The sequence below is a fragment of the Hyla sarda genome, unplaced genomic scaffold (assembly GCF_029499605.1).
Source record: "Hyla sarda isolate aHylSar1 unplaced genomic scaffold, aHylSar1.hap1 scaffold_2037, whole genome shotgun sequence".
NCBI lineage: Eukaryota > Metazoa > Chordata > Amphibia > Anura > Hylidae > Hyla > Hyla sarda.
The window spans coordinates 10274-32830 of NW_026608699.1; the positions used below are offsets into that span (position 1 = coordinate 10274).

The 22557-nt window shown below is 46.2% G+C and overlaps 4 protein-coding genes across 4 annotated transcripts; all 4 read left to right on the plus strand.

The window, feature by feature from the left end:
- The first annotated feature begins 7436 nt into the window (after positions 1 to 7436).
- LOC130317834 (uncharacterized) lies at positions 7437 to 8337 on the plus strand. The gene is made up of 2 exons (XM_056552885.1): positions 7437 to 7590; positions 7677 to 8337. The coding sequence occupies exons 1-2, from the start codon at positions 7466 to 7468 to the stop codon at positions 8275 to 8277; spliced, it is 726 nt and encodes a 241-aa protein (XP_056408860.1). The 5' UTR covers positions 7437 to 7465; the 3' UTR covers positions 8278 to 8337.
- Positions 8338 to 10212: 1875 nt separating this feature from the next.
- On the plus strand, positions 10213 to 11470 carry LOC130317829 (uncharacterized). The gene is made up of 2 exons (XM_056552881.1): positions 10213 to 10723; positions 10810 to 11470. The coding sequence occupies exons 1-2, from the start codon at positions 10599 to 10601 to the stop codon at positions 11408 to 11410; spliced, it is 726 nt and encodes a 241-aa protein (XP_056408856.1). The 5' UTR covers positions 10213 to 10598; the 3' UTR covers positions 11411 to 11470.
- Positions 11471 to 13360: 1890 nt separating this feature from the next.
- On the plus strand, positions 13361 to 14618 carry LOC130317830 (uncharacterized). Its single transcript, XM_056552882.1, has 2 exons — positions 13361 to 13871; positions 13958 to 14618. The coding sequence occupies exons 1-2, from the start codon at positions 13747 to 13749 to the stop codon at positions 14556 to 14558; spliced, it is 726 nt and encodes a 241-aa protein (XP_056408857.1). The 5' UTR covers positions 13361 to 13746; the 3' UTR covers positions 14559 to 14618.
- A 5035-nt stretch (positions 14619 to 19653) lies between these two features.
- Positions 19654 to 20911, plus strand: LOC130317833 (uncharacterized). Its single transcript, XM_056552884.1, has 2 exons — positions 19654 to 20164; positions 20251 to 20911. The coding sequence occupies exons 1-2, from the start codon at positions 20040 to 20042 to the stop codon at positions 20849 to 20851; spliced, it is 726 nt and encodes a 241-aa protein (XP_056408859.1). The 5' UTR covers positions 19654 to 20039; the 3' UTR covers positions 20852 to 20911.
- The last annotated feature ends 1646 nt before the right edge of the window (positions 20912 to 22557 follow it).

Below are 22557 nucleotides of genomic sequence, written 5' to 3' on the forward strand. Positions count from 1 at the left end.
AGTTGGCAGTATGCGAACAGCCATCCTGAATATAGATATTTAAATCCAGGAACTCACATTTTTTGGGGGACTGATGCAGCGCTGCCTTTGGCAATTTCTGGCTCTGCTATAGCGCTTTTTTTGAGGGGGCGTGTCGGCTGCCCCTTCATCTGGCGGTCAACCTGCGCCGCCGGGACGCAGCGCCGCCGGGACCGCCTGGAGGACGTCGCTCGCAACGGGACCACTCGGGACACCGCATGGTCGGGTAAGTGATGCCGGGGGATGGGTAAGGGACACTTAGCAGAGCGGTGTGTGTCCCGATCCCCGTGATCGGGACTTACACACCGCGCTGCTAAATATTCTGATAGCGAAACGCTGCTATTAGCTAGTCAGAGTTGACCAGCTGATAGCAGCGATCGCTGGGGGGGGGGGTGGGGGATGAAACCCCCCGTGGTCGCATGGTAAGATGGCTGGCTATCAGTGATAGCCACCATCTTACCGGGCGCTGCGGGATGCCGCGAGTAGCGGCAAAAATGTTCATGACGTACCTGTATGTCATGGGTCGGGAACACCTTGCCACCCATGACGTACAGGTATGTCATAGGTCGGGAAGGGGTTAATGGTATAGAGAACTGTGTCTAGTGCATTAACTCTGATTTTTTGCCCATTGAAACCAGTAGGCCCATTGTGGTCTATGGGGAAAGCTGCTGAGTTGCCCATAGCAACCAATCAGATCGCTTCTTTCATTTTTGAAAAAGTCTCTGAAAAATGAAGGAAGTAATCTGATTGGTTGCTATGGGCAACTCAGAAACTTTTCCAGGAAAATATGCTGAGTTGCCCATAGCAACCAATCAGATCGCTTCTTTCATTTTGCAAAGGCATTGTGAAAAATGAAAGAAGCAATCTGGTTGCTATGGGCAACTGCACAACTCTTCCTCTACACTGGTCTTAATGAATCTCCCCCATAGAGGGAGATTTATCAAAACCTGCCCAGAGGAAAAGTTTCTGAGTTGCCCATAGCAACCAATCAGATCGCTTCTTTCATTTTTGAAAAAGCCTCTGAAAAATGAAGGATATTTTTGAGATTTTGGAAGCTGGGATACTCACTACACCCATGCATATCTAGATAATTAAGTATGGGGGGAACTTAAATTTATTTTTTAAATCACATGGAGTTTTGACTTTACTTCATTATGGTCGAATAAAGCACTTAAAGAGTTCCTTAAAATTAAAGATTCACTCTTTTGGATGAAAAGGGGCTTATTTATGTAAATCAATTATACGCTTTAGGTCAAATAAAGTCGTTTGAAGAGATAGCCCATAAGTGTGTGGGGGGAAGACAATCACAAACATTGTTTTTTACAAATAAGTAACACAGATCATAAAGCAATAAAAGGAGAGATTGGAGATTTCAGGGATTCTATATATAAGAAAAGTTTAATTAGACTATTTCCTTATGCAAAGTTGCTGTCTGGGCATGCTGGGAGTTGTGGTTCTTCAGCGGTTGGGGGTTCACAGCTTGAAGACCACTGCTATAGAGGGTGCAAATGTATCTGAGCCCTGGAACTCAAATAATGTGAAATATGAGATGATCAAAATGGAGCCCCTGCACTAATTACTTGGGTTCTGAGGTCTGTAAGGTCCATAGTTGTCACGATGCCGGCTGGCAGGTAGTGGATCCTCTGTGCCAGAGAGGGATTGGCGTGGACCGTGCTAGAGGATCGGTTCTAAGTCACTACTGGTTTTCACCAGAGCCCGCCGCAAAGCGGGATGGTCTTGCTGCGGCGGTAGTGACCAGGTCGTATCCCCTAGCAACGGCTCAACCTCTCTGGCTGCTGAAGATAGGCGCGGTACAAGGGAGTAGACAGAAGCAAGGTCGGACGTAGCAGAAGGTCGGGGCAGGCAGCAAGGATCGTAGTCAGGGGCAACGGCAGAAGGTCTGGAATCACAGGCAAGGAACACACAAGGAACGCTTTCACTGGCACTAGGGCAACAAGATCCGGCGAGGGAGTGAAGGGGAAGTGAGGTGATATAGGGAAGTGCACAGGTGTAAACACTAATTGGAACCACTGCACCAATCAGCGGTGCAGTGGCCCTTTAAATCGCAAAGACCCGGCGCGCGCGCGCCCTAGGGAGCGGGGCCGCGCGCGCCGGGACAGAACTGACGGGGAGCGAGTAAGGTACGGGAGCCGGGGTGCGCATCGCGAGCGGGCGCTACCCGCATCGCGAATCGCATCCCGGCCGGAGGTGGTAACGCAGCGCCCCGGGTCCGTGGAACCGACCGGGGCGCTGCAGTGAGGGAAGTGTAGCGAGCGCTCCGGGGAGGAGCGGGGACCCGGAGCGCTCGGCGTAACAGTACCCCCCCCCTTGGGTCTCCCCCTCTTCTTGGGACCTGAGAACCTGAGGATCAGACTTTTGTCCAGGATATTGTCCTCAGGTTCCCAGGACCTCTCTTCTGGACCACAACCCTCCCAATCCACTAAAAAAAAAGTTCTTCCCCTGACCTTTTTAGAGGCCAAAATCTCTTTGACAGAGAAGATGTCCGAGGAGCCGGAAACAGGAGTGGGAGGAACAGATTTAGGAGAAAAACGGTTGAGGATGAGAGGTTTAAGAAGAGAGACGTGAAAGGCATTAGGGATACGAAGAGAAGGAGGAAGAAGAAGTTTGTAAGAGACAGGATTAATTTGACACAAAACTTTAAAAGGACCAAGATAGCGTGGTCCCAACTTATAGCTCGGGACACGGAAACGGACATATTTAGCGGAGAGCCATACCTTGTCTCCAGGGGAAAAAATGGGAGGAGCTCTTCTTTTCTTATCTGCGAATCTCTTCATGCGAGAAGAAGCCTGTAAGAGAGAATTTTGGGTCTCTTTCCATATGGTGGAAAGATCACGAGAAATTTCATCCACAGCGGGCAGACCAGAGGGCAAGGGGGTAGGGAGGGGGGGAAGAGGGTGACGGCCGTACACCACGAAAAACGGAGATTTGGAGGAAGATTCAGAGATTCTGAAATTATACGAGAATTCGGCCCAAGGTAGAAGATCTGCCCAGTCATCCTGGCGGGAGGAAACAAAATGTCGTAAATAGTCACCCAAGATCTGGTTAATTCTCTCTACTTGTCCATTGGATTGAGGATGGTATGCAGAAGAAAAATTTAATTTAATCTTGAGTTGTTTACAGAGAGCCCTCCAGAATTTAGACACAAATTGGACGCCTCTATCCGAGACGATCTGTGTAGGCAACCCGTGAAGACGAAAAATGTGTACAAAAAATTGTTTAGCCAACTGAGGCGCTGAAGGAAGACCAGGAAGAGGGATGAAATGTGCCATTTTGGAGAATCGATCAACGACCACCCAAATAACAGTGTTGCCATGGGATGGGGGTAAGTCAGTAATAAAATCCATACCAATCAGAGACCAAGGTTGTTCGGGGACAGGTAGAGGATGAAGAAAACCAGCGGGCTTCTGGCGAGGAGTCTTATCCCGGGCACAGATAGTGCAGGCTCGCACAAAGTCCACCACATCAGTCTCTAGAGTCGGCCACCAATAGAAGCGAGAGATGAGTTGCACAGATTTCTTGATGCCCGCATGACCTGCGAGATGGGAGGAGTGACCCCATTTGAGGATCCCAAGGCGTTGGCGTGGAGAAACAAAGGTCTTTCCTGGAGGAGTTTGCCTGATGGAGGCTGGAGAAGTGGAAATCAGGCAGTCAGGAGGAATGATGTGTTGAGGAGAGAGTTCAATTTCAGAGGCATCTGAGGAACGAGAGAGAGCATCGGCCCTAATGTTTTTATCAGCAGGCCGAAAGTGAATTTCAAAATTAAATCGGGCAAAGAACAGAGACCACCTGGCCTGACGAGGATTCAGCCGTTGGGCAGACTGGAGGTAGGAGAGGTTCTTGTGATCGGTGTAAATAATAACTGGAAATCTTGATCCCTCCAGCAGATGCCTCCATTCCTCAAGTGCTAATTTAATGGCTAGAAGCTCTCGATCCCCGATGGAGTAGTTCCTCTCCGCCGGAGAGAAGGTCCTGGAAAAAAAACCACAAGTAACAGCATGCCCGGAAGAGTTTTTTTGTAGAAGGACAGCTCCAGCTCCCACTGAGGAGGCATCAACCTCCAATAGGAAGGGTTTAGATGGGTCAGGTCTGGAGAGCACGGGAGCCGAAGAAAAGGCAGACTTGAGTCGTTTAAAGGCGTCTTCCGCTTGAGGAGGCCAAGACTTGGGATCGGCATTTTTTTTTGTTAAAGCCACAATAGGAGCCACAATGGTAGAAAAATGTGGAATAAATTGCCTGTAATAATTGGCGAACCCCAAAAAACGTTGGATGGCACGGAGTCCGGAGGGGCGTGGCCAATCTAAGACGGCAGAGAGTTTATCTGGGTCCATTTGTAGTCCCTGGCCAGAGACCAAGTATCCTAGAAAAGGAAGAGATTGGCATTCAAACAGACATTTCTCTATTTTGGCATAGAGTTGATTATCACGAAGTCTCTGAAGAACCATACGGACATGCTGGCGGTGTTCTTCAAGATTGGCAGAAAAAATCAGGATATCGTCCAGATATACAACAACACAGGAGTATAGTAGATCACGAAAAATTTCATTAACAAAGTCTTGGAAGACGGCAGGGGCGTTGCATAGACCAAAGGGCATGACCAGATACTCAAAGTGTCCATCTCTGGTGTTAAATGCCGTTTTCCATTCATCCCCCTCTCTGATGCGGATGAGATTATAAGCACCTCTTAAGTCCAGTTTGGTAAAAATATGGGCACCTTGGAGACGATCAAAGAGTTCAGAGATGAGGGGTAGGGGGTAGCGGTTCTTAACCGTGATTTTATTAAGACCGCGGTAGTCAATGCAAGGACGTAGAGAGCCATCTTTTTTGGACACAAAGAAAAATCCGGCTCCGGCAGGAGAGGAGGATTTACGGATAAAGCCCTTTTTTAAATTTTCTTGGACGTATTCAGACATGGCAAGAGTCTCTGGGACGGACAGAGGATAGATTCTGCCCCGGGGTGGAGTAGTGCCCGGGAGGAGGTCAATGGGACAATCATAAGGCCTGTGAGGAGGTAGAGTCTCAGCTTGTTTTTTGCAAAAAACGTCCGCAAAGTCCATATAGGCCTTAGGGAGACCGGTTACATGAGGAAGCACAGGGACACGGCAAGGTTTACTGGGAACCGGTTTTAAGCAGTCCTTGGAACAAGAGGGCCCCCAACTCTTGATCTCCCCAGTGGACCAATCCAGGATTGGGGAATGGAGTTGAAGCCAGGGAAGTCCAAGAAGGATTTCAGAAGTGCAATTGGGGAGGACCAACAGTTCAATCCTCTCGTGATGAGATCCGATGCACATTAGAAGGGGCTCCGTGCGGAAACGTATAGTACAGTCCAATCTTTCATTGTTTACACAATTGATGTAGAGGGGTCTGGCGAGACTGGTCACCGGGATGTTGAACTTGTTGACGAGAGAGGCTAAGATGAAATTTCCTGCAGATCCAGAGTCCAAGAAGGCCACAGCAGAGAAGGAGAAGGCAGAGGCAGACATCCGCACAGGCACAGTAAGACGTGGAGAAGCAGAGTAGACATCAAGGACTGTCTCACCTTTGTGCGGAGTCAGCGGACGTCTTTCCAGGCGGGGAGGACGGATAGGACAATCCTTCAGGAAGTGTTCGGTACTAGCACAGTACAGGCAGAGATTCTCCATGCGGCGTCGTGTCCTCTCTTGGGGTGTCAGGCGAGACCGGTCGACCTGCATAGCCTCCACGGCGGGAGGCACAGGAACAGATTGCAGGGGACCAGAGGAGAGAGGAGCCGGGGAGAAGAAACGCCTCGTGCGAACAGAGTCCATATCCTGGCGGAGCTCCTGACGCCGTTCGGAAAAACGCATGTCAATGCGAGTGGCAAGATGGATGAGTTCATGTAGGTTAGCAGGGATTTCTCGTGCGGCCAGAACATCTTTAATGTTGCTGGATAGGCCTTTTTTAAAGGTCGCGCAGAGTGCCTCATTATTCCAGGATAATTCTGAAGCAAGGGTACGGAACTGTACGGCATACTCGCCAACGGAAGAATTACCCTGGACCAGGTTCAACAGGGCAGTCTCAGCAGAAGAGGCTCGGGCAGGTTCCTCAAAGACACTTCGAATTTCCGAGAAGAAGGAGTGTACAGAGGCAGTGACGGGGTCATTGCGGTCCCAGAGCGGTGTGGCCCAAGCCAGGGCTTTTCCAGACAGCAGGCTGACTACGAAAGCCACCTTAGACCTTTCAGTGGGGAACTGGTCCGACATCATCTCCAAGTGTAATGAACATTGGGAAAGAAAGCCACGGCAAAACTTAGAGTCCCCATCAAATTTATCCGGCAAGGATAGTCGTATTCCAGAAGCGGCCACTCGCTGCGGAGGAGGTACAGGAGCTGGCGGAGGAGATGATTGCTGGAGCTGTGGTAGTAACTGTTGTAGCATAACAGTCAGTTGAGACAGCTGTTGGCCTTGTTGCGCAATCTGTTGTGACTGCTGGGCGACCACCGTGGTGAGGTCAGCGACAACTGGCAGAGGAACTTCAGCGGGATCCATGGCCGGATCTACTGTCACGATGCCGGCTGGCAGGTAGTGGATCCTCTGTGCCAGAGAGGGATTGGCGTGGACCGTGCTAGAGGATCGGTTCTAAGTCACTACTGGTTTTCACCAGAGCCCGCCGCAAAGCGGGATGGTCTTGCTGCGGCGGTAGTGACCAGGTCGTATCCCCTAGCAACGGCTCAACCTCTCTGGCTGCTGAAGATAGGCGCGGTACAAGGGAGTAGACAGAAGCAAGGTCGGACGTAGCAGAAGGTCGGGGCAGGCAGCAAGGATCGTAGTCAGGGGCAACGGCAGAAGGTCTGGAATCACAGGCAAGGAACACACAAGGAACGCTTTCACTGGCACTAGGGCAACAAGATCCGGCGAGGGAGTGAAGGGGAAGTGAGGTGATATAGGGAAGTGCACAGGTGTAAACACTAATTGGAACCACTGCACCAATCAGCGGTGCAGTGGCCCTTTAAATCGCAAAGACCCGGCGCGCGCGCGCCCTAGGGAGCGGGGCCGCGCGCGCCGGGACAGAACTGACGGGGAGCGAGTAAGGTACGGGAGCCGGGGTGCGCATCGCGAGCGGGCGCTACCCGCATCGCGAATCGCATCCCGGCCGGAGGTGGTAACGCAGCGCCCCGGGTCCGTGGAACCGACCGGGGCGCTGCAGTGAGGGAAGTGTAGCGAGCGCTCCGGGGAGGAGCGGGGACCCGGAGCGCTCGGCGTAACAATAGTAAAAACATCAGGTTCTGTCTATAGCAGATACTAAATCATGGCAGCTCAAAGAAACAAGCAGTCATTCTGACATGTCACATGTGATGTCATAGACAGCTGGAGGCCTGACATCCCACTGACAGCCGCCCGAGCCTTCAGTCTGTTCCAGTGCGATTAGTGAGAATAGTGAGATTAGCGTCTTCTTTTTCTACTTGTCTGAAATGGAGCTAAAAGGACTGGGGTTCGTCCCCCTCCTGTTGGCGTTTTGGTGTGCGGCCTGGCTTGCCACCAGCTACATCATGACGGTCGTCCTCGGCCATGCAGCCTCGCCACTGATGAGCATCAGGTAAGATAAACAAGCAAATGATTCTTATTTCATGGGTTGGGAGTGAGGAAATATCCATAATAACATTGGTTTCTTTTCCTTCACAGTGACGTGGGAAATGTCTTTCCCGAAAGCATATTATTCAGAATTGGATTTATAGGGACGTCCATTGGCACTTTGGTACTAACCTTTCTTATTTATAAGTATATGGTTATGCATACTGAAGAGTTCAGGGGTCATCAGGTCCTGATCCAGAGGATCCTGCTGGCCATTGTGTGGGCCTCCTGTTTTTCCACAGCTGTTATGCATGTATTGTCCCCCGAAGAATATCCCAGGATACACTTTGTCAGCACGATAATTTCCATTACATGTGAAGCCTTATACTACCTTGGGCAGTCCATCCAGATGTATAAATTACCAGGAGCAAAAAAAGTCATCCACCATAGTAGATGCACCTGCTGTGGCCTGACTTTTGTCTGTGTAGTTTTCTATTTTGGATATGAAACATTAAAGGAATTATTCCATAATGATGAAGACTGGGACGAGATCCGTGAAATCCCCATCATAATCATCGAGTGGGTGATGCTTCTACTGATCCTGATAAACATCGTGACCTATTATTCCACCATGCAGAGGTTATTGTTGACCGTCTCCAGAAACAGCTGCACACTCTCTCTTAGAGTAAAAATTGATGACTTCGGGGTGTAGACCACCACGGGGGCCATCAAGTGGACTTCTGGGAGAGATACTGCACAGGACACGGAAAACATCTAAAGAAGAATAACTGGGGGACTACATATGGTGCCAGTAATCATGACACAATAATATGAGCTGGTGATATTACCTATACAAAAAAAAATTATAAAAAAATATTGGTGTGTGAAGTGTAATACCTAGTTAGAAAAACAGAATCAAATTCATCATTATAACCCCCCTCTGCATTACCCTGTTTATTATTTTTCAAGCAAGCACTTTGTTCTAATTCGTCCACTCTCTGGCGTGCTCCTTGTATAAGGGGTTTGGGATACCCTTTTTGTTTAAAACGATCCTCCAGGTTCTCTAGTTGTTGTAGGTATTTTTGTGTGGAAGAACAATTCCTTCGGATTCTTTTCATTTGACCGAATGGAATGTTCTTCTTCCATTATTTAAGATGGCAACTGTTAAAGTCGAGGTATCTGTTTGCATTCACCTCCTTAAAATAGTTGGCAGTATGCGAACAGCCATCCTGAATATAGATATTTAAATCCAGGAACTCACATTTTTTGGGGGACTGATGCAGCGCTGCCTTTGGCAATTTCTGGCTCTGCTATAGCGCTTTTTTTGAGGGGGCGTGTCGGCTGCCCCTTCATCTGGCGGTCAACCTGCGCCGCCGGGACGCAGCGCCGCCGGGACCGCCTGGAGGACGTCGCTCGCAACGGGACCACTCGGGACACCGCATGGTCGGGTAAGTGATGCCGGGGGATGGGTAAGGGACACTTAGCAGAGCGGTGTGTGTCCCGATCCCCGTGATCGGGACTTACACACCGCGCTGCTAAATATTCTGATAGCGAAACACTGCTATTAGCTAGTCAGAGTTGACCAGCTGATAGCAGCGATCGCTGGGGGGGGGGGGTGGGGGATGAAACCCCCCGTGGTCGCATGGTAAGATGGCTGGCTATCAGTGATAGCCACCATCTTACCGGGCGCTGCGGGATGCCGCGAGTAGCGGCAAAAATGTTCATGACGTACCTGTATGTCATGGGTCGGGAACACCTTGCCACCCATGACGTACAGGTATGTCATAGGTCGGGAAGGGGTTAATGGTATAGAGAACTGTGTCTAGTGCATTAACTCTGATTTTTTGCCCATTGAAACCAGTAGGCCCATTGTGGTCTATGGGGAAAGCTGCTGAGTTGCCCATAGCAACCAATCAGATCGCTTCTTTCATTTTTGAAAAAGTCTCTGAAAAATGAAGGAAGTAATCTGATTGGTTGCTATGGGCAACTCAGAAACTTTTCCAGGAAAATATGCTGAGTTGCCCATAGCAACCAATCAGATCGCTTCTTTCATTTTGCAAAGGCATTGTGAAAAATGAAAGAAGCAATCTGGTTGCTATGGGCAACTGCACAACTCTTCCGCTACACTGGTCTTAATGAATCTCCCCCATAGAGGGAGATTTATCAAAACCTGCCCAGAGGAAAAGTTTCTGAGTTGCCCATAGCAACCAATCAGATCGCTTCTTTCATTTTTGAAAAAGCCTCTGAAAAATGAAGGATATTTTTGAGATTTTGGAAGCTGGGATACTCACTACACCCATGCATATCTAGATAATTAAGTATGGGGGGAACTTAAATTTATTTTTTAAATCACATGGAGTTTTGACTTTACTTCATTATGGTCGAATAAAGCACTTAAAGAGTTCCTTAAAATTAAAGATTCACTCTTTTGGATGAAAAGGGGCTTATTTATGTAAATCAATTATACGCTTTAGGTCAAATAAAGTCGTTTGAAGAGATAGCCCATAAGTGTGTGGGGGGAAGACAATCACAAACATTGTTTTTTACAAATAAGTAACACAGATCATAAAGCAATAAAAGGAGAGATTGGAGATTTCAGGGATTCTATATATAAGAAAAGTTTAATTAGACTATTTCCTTATGCAAAGTTGCTGTCTGGGCATGCTGGGAGTTGTGGTTCTGCAGCGGTTGGGGGTTCACAGCTTGAAGACCACTGCTATAGAGGGTGCAAATGTATCTGAGCCCTGGAACTCAAATAATGTGAAATATGAGATGATCAAAATGGAGCCCCTGCACTAATTACTTGGGTTCTGAGGTCTGTAAGGTCCATAGTAAAAACATCAGGTTCTGTCTATAGCAGATACTAAATCATGGCAGCTCAAAGAAACAAGCAGTCATTCTGACATGTCACATGTGATGTCATAGACAGCTGGAGGCCTGACATCCCACTGACAGCCGCCCGAGCCTTCAGTCTGTTCCAGTGCGATTAGTGAGAATAGTGAGATTAGCGTCTTCTTTTTCTACTTGTCTGAAATGGAGCTAAAAGGACTGGGGTTCGTCCCCCTCCTGTTGGCGTTTTGGTGTGCGGCCTGGCTTGCCACCAGCTACATCATGACGGTCGTCCTCGGCCATGCAGCCTCGCCACTGATGAGCATCAGGTAAGATAAACAAGCAAATGATTCTTATTTCATGGGTTGGGAGTGAGGAAATATCCATAATAACATTGGTTTCTTTTCCTTCACAGTGACGTGGGAAATGTCTTTCCCGAAAGCATATTATTCAGAATTGGATTTATAGGGACGTCCATTGGCACTTTGGTACTAACCTTTCTTATTTATAAGTATATGGTTATGCATACTGAAGAGTTCAGGGGTCATCAGGTCCTGATCCAGAGGATCCTGCTGGCCATTGTGTGGGCCTCCTGTTTTTCCACAGCTGTTATGCATGTATTGTCCCCCGAAGAATATCCCAGGATACACTTTGTCAGCACGATAATTTCCATTACATGTGAAGCCTTATACTACCTTGGGCAGTCCATCCAGATGTATAAATTACCAGGAGCAAAAAAAGTCATCCACCATAGTAGATGCACCTGCTGTGGCCTGACTTTTGTCTGTGTAGTTTTCTATTTTGGATATGAAACATTAAAGGAATTATTCCATAATGATGAAGACTGGGACGAGATCCGTGAAATCCCCATCATAATCATCGAGTGGGTGATGCTTCTACTGATCCTGATAAACATCGTGACCTATTATTCCACCATGCAGAGGTTATTGTTGACCGTCTCCAGAAACAGCTGCACACTCTCTCTTAGAGTAAAAATTGATGACTTCGGGGTGTAGACCACCACGGGGGCCATCAAGTGGACTTCTGGGAGAGATACTGCACAGGACACGGAAAACATCTAAAGAAGAATAACTGGGGGACTACATATGGTGCCAGTAATCATGACACAATAATATGAGCTGGTGATATTACCTATACAAAAAAAAAATAAAAATAAATTATAAAAAAATATTGGTGTGTGAAGTGTAATACCTAGTTAGAAAAACAGAATCAAATTCATCATTATAACCCCCCTCTGCATTACCCTGTTTATTATTTTTCAAGCAAGCACTTTGTTCTAATTCGTCCACTCTCTGGCGTGCTCCTTGTATAAGGGGTTTGGGATACCCTTTTTGTTTAAAACGATCCTCCAGGTTCTCTAGTTGTTGTAGGTATTTTTGTGTGGAAGAACAATTCCTTCGGATTCTTTTCATTTGACCGAATGGAATGTTCTTCTTCCATTATTTAAGATGGCAACTGTTAAAGTCGAGGTATCTGTTTGCATTCACCTCCTTAAAATAGTTGGCAGTATGCGAACAGCCATCCTGAATATAGATATTTAAATCCAGGAACTCACATTTTTTGGGGGACTGATGCAGCGCTGCCTTTGGCAATTTCTGGCTCTGCTATAGCGCTTTTTTTGAGGGGGCGTGTCGGCTGCCCCTTCATCTGGCGGTCAACCTGCGCCGCCGGGACGCAGCGCCGCCGGGACCGCCTGGAGGACGTCGCTCGCAACGGGACCACTCGGGACACCGCATGGTCGGGTAAGTGATGCCGGGGGATGGGTAAGGGACACTTAGCAGAGCGGTGTGTGTCCCGATCCCCGTGATCGGGACTTACACACCGCGCTGCTAAATATTCTGATAGCGAAACGCTGCTATTAGCTAGTCAGAGTTGACCAGCTGATAGCAGCGATCGCTGGGGGGGGGGGGGGGGTGGGGGATGAAACCCCCCGTGGTCGCATGGTAAGATGGCTGGCTATCAGTGATAGCCACCATCTTACCGGGCGCTGCGGGATGCCGCGAGTAGCGGCAAAAATGTTCATGACGTACCTGTATGTCATGGGTCGGGAACACCTTGCCACCCATGACGTACAGGTATGTCATAGGTCGGGAAGGGGTTAATGGTATAGAGAACTGTGTCTAGTGCATTAACTCTGATTTTTTGCCCATTGAAACCAGTAGGCCCATTGTGGTCTATGGGGAAAGCTGCTGAGTTGCCCATAGCAACCAATCAGATCGCTTCTTTCATTTTTGAAAAAGTCTCTGAAAAATGAAGGAAGTAATCTGATTGGTTGCTATGGGCAACTCAGAAACTTTTCCAGGAAAATATGCTGAGTTGCCCATAGCAACCAATCAGATCGCTTCTTTCATTTTGCAAAGGCATTGTGAAAAATGAAAGAAGCAATCTGGTTGCTATGGGCAACTGCACAACTCTTCCTCTACACTGGTCTTAATGAATCTCCCCCATAGAGGGAGATTTATCAAAACCTGCCCAGAGGAAAAGTTTCTGAGTTGCCCATAGCAACCAATCAGATCGCTTCTTTCATTTTTGAAAAAGCCTCTGAAAAATGAAGGATATTTTTGAGATTTTGGAAGCTGGGATACTCACTACACCCATGCATATCTAGATAATTAAGTATGGGGGGAACTTAAATTTATTTTTTAAATCACATGGAGTTTTGACTTTACTTCATTATGGTCGAATAAAGCACTTAAAGAGTTCCTTAAAATTAAAGATTCACTCTTTTGGATGAAAAGGGGCTTATTTATGTAAATCAATTATACGCTTTAGGTCAAATAAAGTCGTTTGAAGAGATAGCCCATAAGTGTGTGGGGGGAAGACAATCACAAACATTGTTTTTTACAAATAAGTAACACAGATCATAAAGCAATAAAAGGAGAGATTGGAGATTTCAGGGATTCTATATATAAGAAAAGTTTAATTAGACTATTTCCTTATGCAAAGTTGCTGTCTGGGCATGCTGGGAGTTGTGGTTCTGCAGCGGTTGGGGGTTCACAGCTTGAAGACCACTGCTATAGAGGGTGCAAATGTATCTGAGCCCTGGAACTCAAATAATGTGAAATATGAGATGATCAAAATGGAGCCCCTGCACTAATTACTTGGGTTCTGAGGTCTGTAAGGTCCATAGTAAAAACATCAGGTTCTGTCTATAGCAGATACTAAATCATGGCAGCTCAAAGAAACAAGCAGTCATTCTGACATGTCACATGTGATGTCATAGACAGCTGGAGGCCTGACATCCCACTGACAGCCGCCCGAGCCTTCAGTCTGTTCCAGTGCGATTAGTGAGAATAGTGAGATTAGCGTCTTCTTTTTCTACTTGTCTGAAATGGAGCTAAAAGGACTGGGGTTCGTCCCCCTCCTGTTGGCGTTTTGGTGTGCGGCCTGGCTTGCCACCAGCTACATCATGACGGTCGTCCTCGGCCATGCAGCCTCGCCACTGATGAGCATCAGGTAAGATAAACAAGCAAATGATTCTTATTTCATGGGTTGGGAGTGAGGAAATATCCATAATAACATTGGTTTCTTTTCCTTCACAGTGACGTGGGAAATGTCTTTCCCGAAAGCATATTATTCAGAATTGGATTTATAGGGACGTCCATTGGCACTTTGGTACTAACCTTTCTTATTTATAAGTATATGGTTATGCATACTGAAGAGTTCAGGGGTCATCAGGTCCTGATCCAGAGGATCCTGCTGGCCATTGTGTGGGCCTCCTGTTTTTCCACAGCTGTTATGCATGTATTGTCCCCCGAAGAATATCCCAGGATACACTTTGTCAGCACGATAATTTCCATTACATGTGAAGCCTTATACTACCTTGGGCAGTCCATCCAGATGTATAAATTACCAGGAGCAAAAAAAGTCATCCACCATAGTAGATGCACCTGCTGTGGCCTGACTTTTGTCTGTGTAGTTTTCTATTTTGGATATGAAACATTAAAGGAATTATTCCATAATGATGAAGACTGGGACGAGATCCGTGAAATCCCCATCATAATCATCGAGTGGGTGATGCTTCTACTGATCCTGATAAACATCGTGACCTATTATTCCACCATGCAGAGGTTATTGTTGACCGTCTCCAGAAACAGCTGCACACTCTCTCTTAGAGTAAAAATTGATGACTTCGGGGTGTAGACCACCACGGGGGCCATCAAGTGGACTTCTGGGAGAGATACTGCACAGGACACGGAAAACATCTAAAGAAGAATAACTGGGGGACTACATATGGTGCCAGTAATCATGACACAATAATATGAGCTGGTGATATTACCTATACAAAAAAAAAATAAAAATAAATTATAAAAAAATATTGGTGTGTGAAGTGTAATACCTAGTTAGAAAAACAGAATCAAATTCATCATTATAACCCCCCTCTGCATTACCCTGTTTATTATTTTTCAAGCAAGCACTTTGTTCTAATTCGTCCACTCTCTGGCGTGCTCCTTGTATAAGGGGTTTGGGATACCCTTTTTGTTTAAAACGATCCTCCAGGTTCTCTAGTTGTTGTAGGTATTTTTGTGTGGAAGAACAATTCCTTCGGATTCTTTTCATTTGACCGAATGGAATGTTCTTCTTCCATTATTTAAGATGGCAACTGTTAAAGTCGAGGTATCTGTTTGCATTCACCTCCTTAAAATAGTTGGCAGTATGCGAACAGCCATCCTGAATATAGATATTTAAATCCAGGAACTCACATTTTTTGGGGGACTGATGCAGCGCTGCCTTTGGCAATTTCTGGCTCTGCTATAGCGCTTTTTTTGAGGGGGCGTGTCGGCTGCCCCTTCATCTGGCGGTCAACCTGCGCCGCCGGGACGCAGCGCCGCCGGGACCGCCTGGAGGACGTCGCTCGCAACGGGACCACTCGGGACACCGCATGGTCGGGTAAGTGATGCCGGGGGATGGGTAAGGGACACTTAGCAGAGCGGTGTGTGTCCCGATCCCCGTGATCGGGACTTACACACCGCGCTGCTAAATATTCTGATAGCGAAACGCTGCTATTAGCTAGTCAGAGTTGACCAGCTGATAGCAGCGATCGCTGGGGGGGGGGGGGGGGGTGGGGGATGAAACCCCCCGTGGTCGCATGGTAAGATGGCTGGCTATCAGTGATAGCCACCATCTTACCGGGCACTGCGGGATGCCGCGAGTAGCGGCAAAAATGTTCATGACGTACCTGTATGTCATGGGTCGGGAACACCTTGCCACCCATGACGTACAGGTATGTCATAGGTCGGGAAGGGGTTAATGGTATAGAGAACTGTGTCTAGTGCATTAACTCTGATTTTTTGCCCATTGAAACCAGTAGGCCCATTGTGGTCTATGGGGAAAGCTGCTGAGTTGCCCATAGCAACCAATCAGATCGCTTCTTTCATTTTTGAAAAAGTCTCTGAAAAATGAAGGAAGTAATCTGATTGGTTGCTATGGGCAACTCAGAAACTTTTCCAGGAAAATATGCTGAGTTGCCCATAGCAACCAATCAGATCGCTTCTTTCATTTTGCAAAGGCATTGTGAAAAATGAAAGAAGCAATCTGGTTGCTATGGGCAACTGCACAACTCTTCCTCTACACTGGTCTTAATGAATCTCCCCCATAGAGGGAGATTTATCAAAACCTGCCCAGAGGAAAAGTTTCTGAGTTGCCCATAGCAACCAATCAGATCGCTTCTTTCATTTTTGAAAAAGCCTCTGAAAAATGAAGGATATTTTTGAGATTTTGGAAGCTGGGATACTCACTACACCCATGCATATCTAGATAATTAAGTATGGGGGGAACTTAAATTTATTTTTTAAATCACATGGAGTTTTGACTTTACTTCATTATGGTCGAATAAAGCACTTAAAGAGTTCCTTAAAATTAAAGATTCACTCTTTTGGATGAAAAGGGGCTTATTTATGTAAATCAATTATACGCTTTAGGTCAAATAAAGTCGTTTGAAGAGATAGCCCATAAGTGTGTGGGGGGAAGACAATCACAAACATTGTTTTTTACAAATAAGTAACACAGATCATAAAGCAATAAAAGGAGAGATTGGAGATTTCAGGGATTCTATATATAAGAAAAGTTTAATTAGACTATTTCCTTATGCAAAGTTGCTGTCTGGGCATGCTGGGAGTTGTGGTTCTGCAGCGGTTGGGGGTTCACAGCTTGAAGACCACTGCTATAGAGGGTGCAAATGTATCTGAGCCCTGGAACTCAAATAATGTGAAATATGAGATGATCAAAATGGAGCCCCTGCACTAATTACTTGGGTTCTGAGGTCTGTAAGGTCCATAGTAAAAACATCAGGTTCTGTCTATAGCAGATACTAAATCATGGCAGCTCAAAGAAACAAGCAGTCATTCTGACATGTCACATGTGATGTCATAGACAGCTGGAGGCCTGACATCCCACTGACAGCCGCCCGAGCCTTCAGTCTGTTCCAGTGCGATTAGTGAGAATAGTGAGATTAGCGTCTTCTTTTTCTACTTGTCTGAAATGGAGCTAAAAGGACTGGGGTTCGTCCCCCTCCTGTTGGCGTTTTGGTGTGCGGCCTGGCTTGCCACCAGCTACATCATGACGGTCGTCCTCGGCCATGCAGCCTCGCCACTGATGAGCATCAGGTAAGATAAACAAGCAAATGATTCTTATTTCATGGGTTGGGAGTGAGGAAATATCCATAATAACATTGGTTTCTTTTCCTTCACAGTGACGTGGGAAATGTCTTTCCCGAAAGCATATTATTCAGAATTGGATTTATAGGGACGTCCATTGGCACTTTGGTACTAACCTTTCTTATTTATAAGTATATGGTTATGCATACTGAAGAGTTCAGGGGTCATCAGGTCCTGATCCAGAGGATCCTGCTGGCCATTGTGTGGGCCTCCTGTTTTTCCACAGCTGTTATGCATGTATTGTCCCCCGAAGAATATCCCAGGATACACTTTGTCAGCACGATAATTTCCATTACATGTGAAGCCTTATACTACCTTGGGCAGTCCATCCAGATGTATAAATTACCAGGAGCAAAAAAAGTCATCCACCATAGTAGGTGCACCTGCTGTGGCCTGACTTTTGTCTGTGTAGTTTTCTATTTTGGATATGAAACATTAAAGGAATTATTCCATAATGATGAAGACTGGGACGAGATCCGTGAAATCCCCATCATAATCATCGAGTGGGTGATGCTTCTACTGATCCTGATAAACATCGTGACCTATTATTCCACCATGCAGAGGTTATTGTTGACCGTCTCCAGAAACAGCTGCACACTCTCTCTTAGAGTAAAAATTGATGACTTCGGGGTGTAGACCACCACGGGGGCCATCAAGTGGACTTCTGGGAGAGATACTGCACAGGACACGGAAAACATCTAAAGAAGAATAACTGGGGGACTACATATGGTGCCAGTAATCATGACACAATAATATGAGCTGGTGATATTACCTATACAAAAAAAAAATAAAAAAAAATTATAAAAAAATATTGGTGTGTGAAGTGTAATACCTAGTTAGAAAAACAGAATCAAATTCATCATTATAACCCCCCTCTGCATTACCCTGTTTATTATTTTTCAAGCAAGCACTTTGTTCTAATTCGTCCACTCTCTGGCGTGCTCCTTGTATAAGGGGTTTGGGATACCCTTTTTGTTTAAAACGATCCTCCAGGTTCTCTAGTTGTTGTAGGTATTTTTGTGTGGAAGAACAATTCCTTCGGATTCTTTTCATTTGACCGAATGGAATGTTCTTCTTCCATTATTTAAGATGGCAACTGTTAAAGTCGAGGTATCTGTTTGCATTCACCTCCTTAAAATAGTTGGCAGTATGCGAACAGCCATCCTGAATATAGATATTTAAATCCAGGAACTCACATTTTTTGGGGGACTGATGCAGCGCTGCCTTTGGCAATTTCTGGCTCTGCTATAGCGCTTTTTTTGAGGGGGCGTGTCGGCTGCCCCTTCATCTGGCGGTCAACCTGCGCCGCCGGGACGCAGCGCCGCCGGGACCGCCTGGAGGACATCGCTCGCAACGGGACCACTCGGGACACCGCATGGTCGGGTAAGTGATGCCGGGGGATGGGTAAGGGACACTTAGCAGAGCGGTGTGTGTCCCGATCCCCGTGATCGGGACTTACACACCGCGCTGCTAAATATTCTGATAGCGAAACGCTGCTATTAGCTAGTCAGAGTTGACCAGCTGATAGCAGCGATCGCTGGGGGGGGGGGGTGGGGGATGAAACCCCCCGTGGTCGCATGGTAAGATGGCTGGCTATCAGTGATAGCCACCATCTTACCGGGCGCTGCGGGATGCCGCGAGTAGCGGCAAAAATGTTCATGACGTACCTGTATGTCATGGGTCGGGAACACCTTGCCACCCATGACGTACAGGTATGTCATAGGTCGGGAAGGGGTTAATGGTATAGAGAACTGTGTCTAGTGCATTAACTCTGATTTTTTGCCCATTGAAACCAGTAGGCCCATTGTGGTCTATGGGGAAAGCTGCTGAGTTGCCCATAGCAACCAATCAGATCGCTTCTTTCATTTTTGAAAAAGTCTCTGAAAAATGAAGGAAGTAATCTGATTGGTTGCTATGGGCAACTCAGAAACTTTTCCAGGAAAATATGCTGAGTTGCCCATAGCAACCAATCAGATCGCTTCTTTCATTTTGCAAAGGCATTGTGAAAAATGAAAGAAGCAATCTGGTTGCTATGGGCAACTGCACAACTCTTCCGCTACACTGGTCTTAATGAATCTCCCCCATAGAGGGAGATTTATCAAAACCTGCCCAGAGGAAAAGTTTCTGAGTTGCCCATAGCAACCAATCAGATCGCTTCTTTCATTTTTGAAAAAGCCTCTGAAAAATGAAGGATATTTTTGAGATTTTGGAAGCTGGGATACTCACTACACCCATGCATATCTAGATAATTAAGTATGGGGGGAACTTAAATTTATTTTTTAAATCACATGGAGTTTTGACTTTACTTCATTATGGTCGAATAAAGCACTTAAAGAGTTCCTTAAAATTAAAGATTCACTCTTTTGGATGAAAAGGGGCTTATTTATGTAAATCAATTATACGCTTTAGGTCAAATAAAGTCGTTTGAAGAGATAGCCCATAAGTGTGTGGGGGGAAGACAATCACAAACATTGTTTTTTACAAATAAGTAACACAGATCATAAAGCAATAAAAGGAGAGATTGGAGATTTCAGGGATTCTATATATAAGAAAAGTTTAATTAGACTATTTCCTTATGCAAAGTTGCTGTCTGGGCATGCTGGGAGTTGTGGTTCTGCAGCGGTTGGGGGTTCACAGCTTGAAGACCACTGCTATAGAGGGTGCAAATGTATCTGAGCCCTGGAACTCAAATAATGTGAAATATGAGATGATCAAAATGGAGCCCCTGCACTAATTACTTGGGTTCTGAGGTCTGTAAGGTCCATAGTAAAAACATCAGGTTCTGTCTATAGCAGATACTAAATCATGGCAGCTCAAAGAAACAAGCAGTCATTCTGACATGTCACATGTGATGTCATAGACAGCTGGAGGCCTGACATCCCACTGACAGCCGCCCGAGCCTTCAGTCTGTTCCAGTGCGATTAGTGAGAATAGTGAGATTAGCGTCTTCTTTTTCTACTTGTCTGAAATGGAGCTAAAAGGACTGGGGTTCGTCCCCCTCCTGTTGGCGTTTTGGTGTGCGGCCTGGCTTGCCACCAGCTACATCATGACGGTCGTCCTCGGCCATGCAGCCTCGCCACTGATGAGCATCAGGTAAGATAAACAAGCAAATGATTCTTATTTCATGGGTTGGGAGTGAGGAAATATCCATAATAACATTGGTTTCTTTTCCTTCACAGTGACGTGGGAAATGTCTTTCCCGAAAGCATATTATTCAGAATTGGATTTATAGGGACGTCCATTGGCACTTTGGTACTAACCTTTCTTATTTATAAGTATATGGTTATGCATACTGAAGAGTTCAGGGGTCATCAGGTCCTGATCCAGAGGATCCTGCTGGCCATTGTGTGGGCCTCCTGTTTTTCCACAGCTGTTATGCATGTATTGTCCCCCGAAGAATATCCCAGGATACACTTTGTCAGCACGATAATTTCCATTACATGTGAAGCCTTATACTACCTTGGGCAGTCCATCCAGATGTATAAATTACCAGGAGCAAAAAAAGTCATCCACCATAGTAGATGCACCTGCTGTGGCCTGACTTTTGTCTGTGTAGTTTTCTATTTTGGATATGAAACATTAAAGGAATTATTCCATAATGATGAAGACTGGGACGAGATCCGTGAAATCCCCATCATAATCATCGAGTGGGTGATGCTTCTACTGATCCTGATAAACATCGTGACCTATTATTCCACCATGCAGAGGTTATTGTTGACCGTCTCCAGAAACAGCTGCACACTCTCTCTTAGAGTAAAAATTGATGACTTCGGGGTGTAGACCACCACGGGGGCCATCAAGTGGACTTCTGGGAGAGATACTGCACAGGACACGGAAAACATCTAAAGAAGAATAACTGGGGGACTACATATGGTGCCAGTAATCATGACACAATAATATGAGCTGGTGATATTACCTATACAAAAAAAAAATAAAAATAAATTATAAAAAAATATTGGTGTGTGAAGTGTAATACCTAGTTAGAAAAACAGAATCAAATTCATCATTATAACCCCCCTCTGCATTACCCTGTTTATTATTTTTCAAGCAAGCACTTTGTTCTAATTCGTCCACTCTCTGGCGTGCTCCTTGTATAAGGGGTTTGGGATACCCTTTTTGTTTAAAACGATCCTCCAGGTTCTCTAGTTGTTGTAGGTATTTTTGTGTGGAAGAACAATTCCTTCGGATTCTTTTCATTTGACCGAATGGAATGTTCTTCTTCCATTATTTAAGATGGCAACTGTTAAAGTCGAGGTATCTGTTTGCATTCACCTCCTTAAAATAGTTGGCAGTATGCGAACAGCCATCCTGAATATAGATATTTAAATCCAGGAACTCACATTTTTTGGGGGACTGATGCAGCGCTGCCTTTGGCAATTTCTGGCTCTGCTATAGCGCTTTTTTTGAGGGGGCGTGTCGGCTGCCCCTTCATCTGGCGGTCAACCTGCGCCACCGGGACGCAGCGCCGCCGGGACCGCCTGGAGGACGTCGCTCGCAACGGGACCACTCGGGACACCGGCATGGTCGGGTAAGTGATGCCGGGGGATGGGTAAGGGACACTTAGCAGAGCGGTGTGTGTCCCGATCCCCGTGATCGGGACTTACACACCGCGCTGCTAAATATTCTGATAGCGAAACGCTGCTATTAGCTAGTCAGAGTTGACCAGCTGATAGCAGCGATCGCTGGGGGGGGGGGGGGGTGGGGGATGAAACCCCCCGTGGTCGCATGGTAAGATGGCTGGCTATCAGTGATAGCCACCATCTTACCGGGCGCTGCGGGATGCCGCGAGTAGCGGCAAAAATGTTCATGACGTACCTGTATGTCATGGGTCGGGAACACCTTGCCACCCATGACGTACAGGTATGTCATAGGTCGGGAAGGGGTTAATGGTATAGAGAACTGTGTCTAGTGCATTAACTCTGATTTTTTGCCCATTGAAACCAGTAGGCCCATTGTGGTCTATGGGGAAAGCTGCTGAGTTGCCCATAGCAACCAATCAGATCGCTTCTTTCATTTTTGAAAAAGTCTCTGAAAAATGAAGGAAGTAATCTGATTGGTTGCTATGGGCAACTCAGAAACTTTTCCAGGAAAATATGCTGAGTTGCCCATAGCAACCAATCAGATCGCTTCTTTCATTTTGCAAAGGCATTGTGAAAAATGAAAGAAGCAATCTGGTTGCTATGGGCAACTGCACAACTCTTCCTCTACACTGGTCTTAATGAATCTCCCCCATAGAGGGAGATTTATCAAAACCTGCCCAGAGGAAAAGTTTCTGAGTTGCCCATAGCAACCAATCAGATCGCTTCTTTCATTTTTGAAAAAGCCTCTGAAAAATGAAGGATATTTTTGAGATTTTGGAAGCTGGGATACTCACTACACCCATGCATATCTAGATAATTAAGTATGGGGGGAACTTAAATTTATTTTTTAAATCACATGGAGTTTTGACTTTACTTCATTATGGTCGAATAAAGCACTTAAAGAGT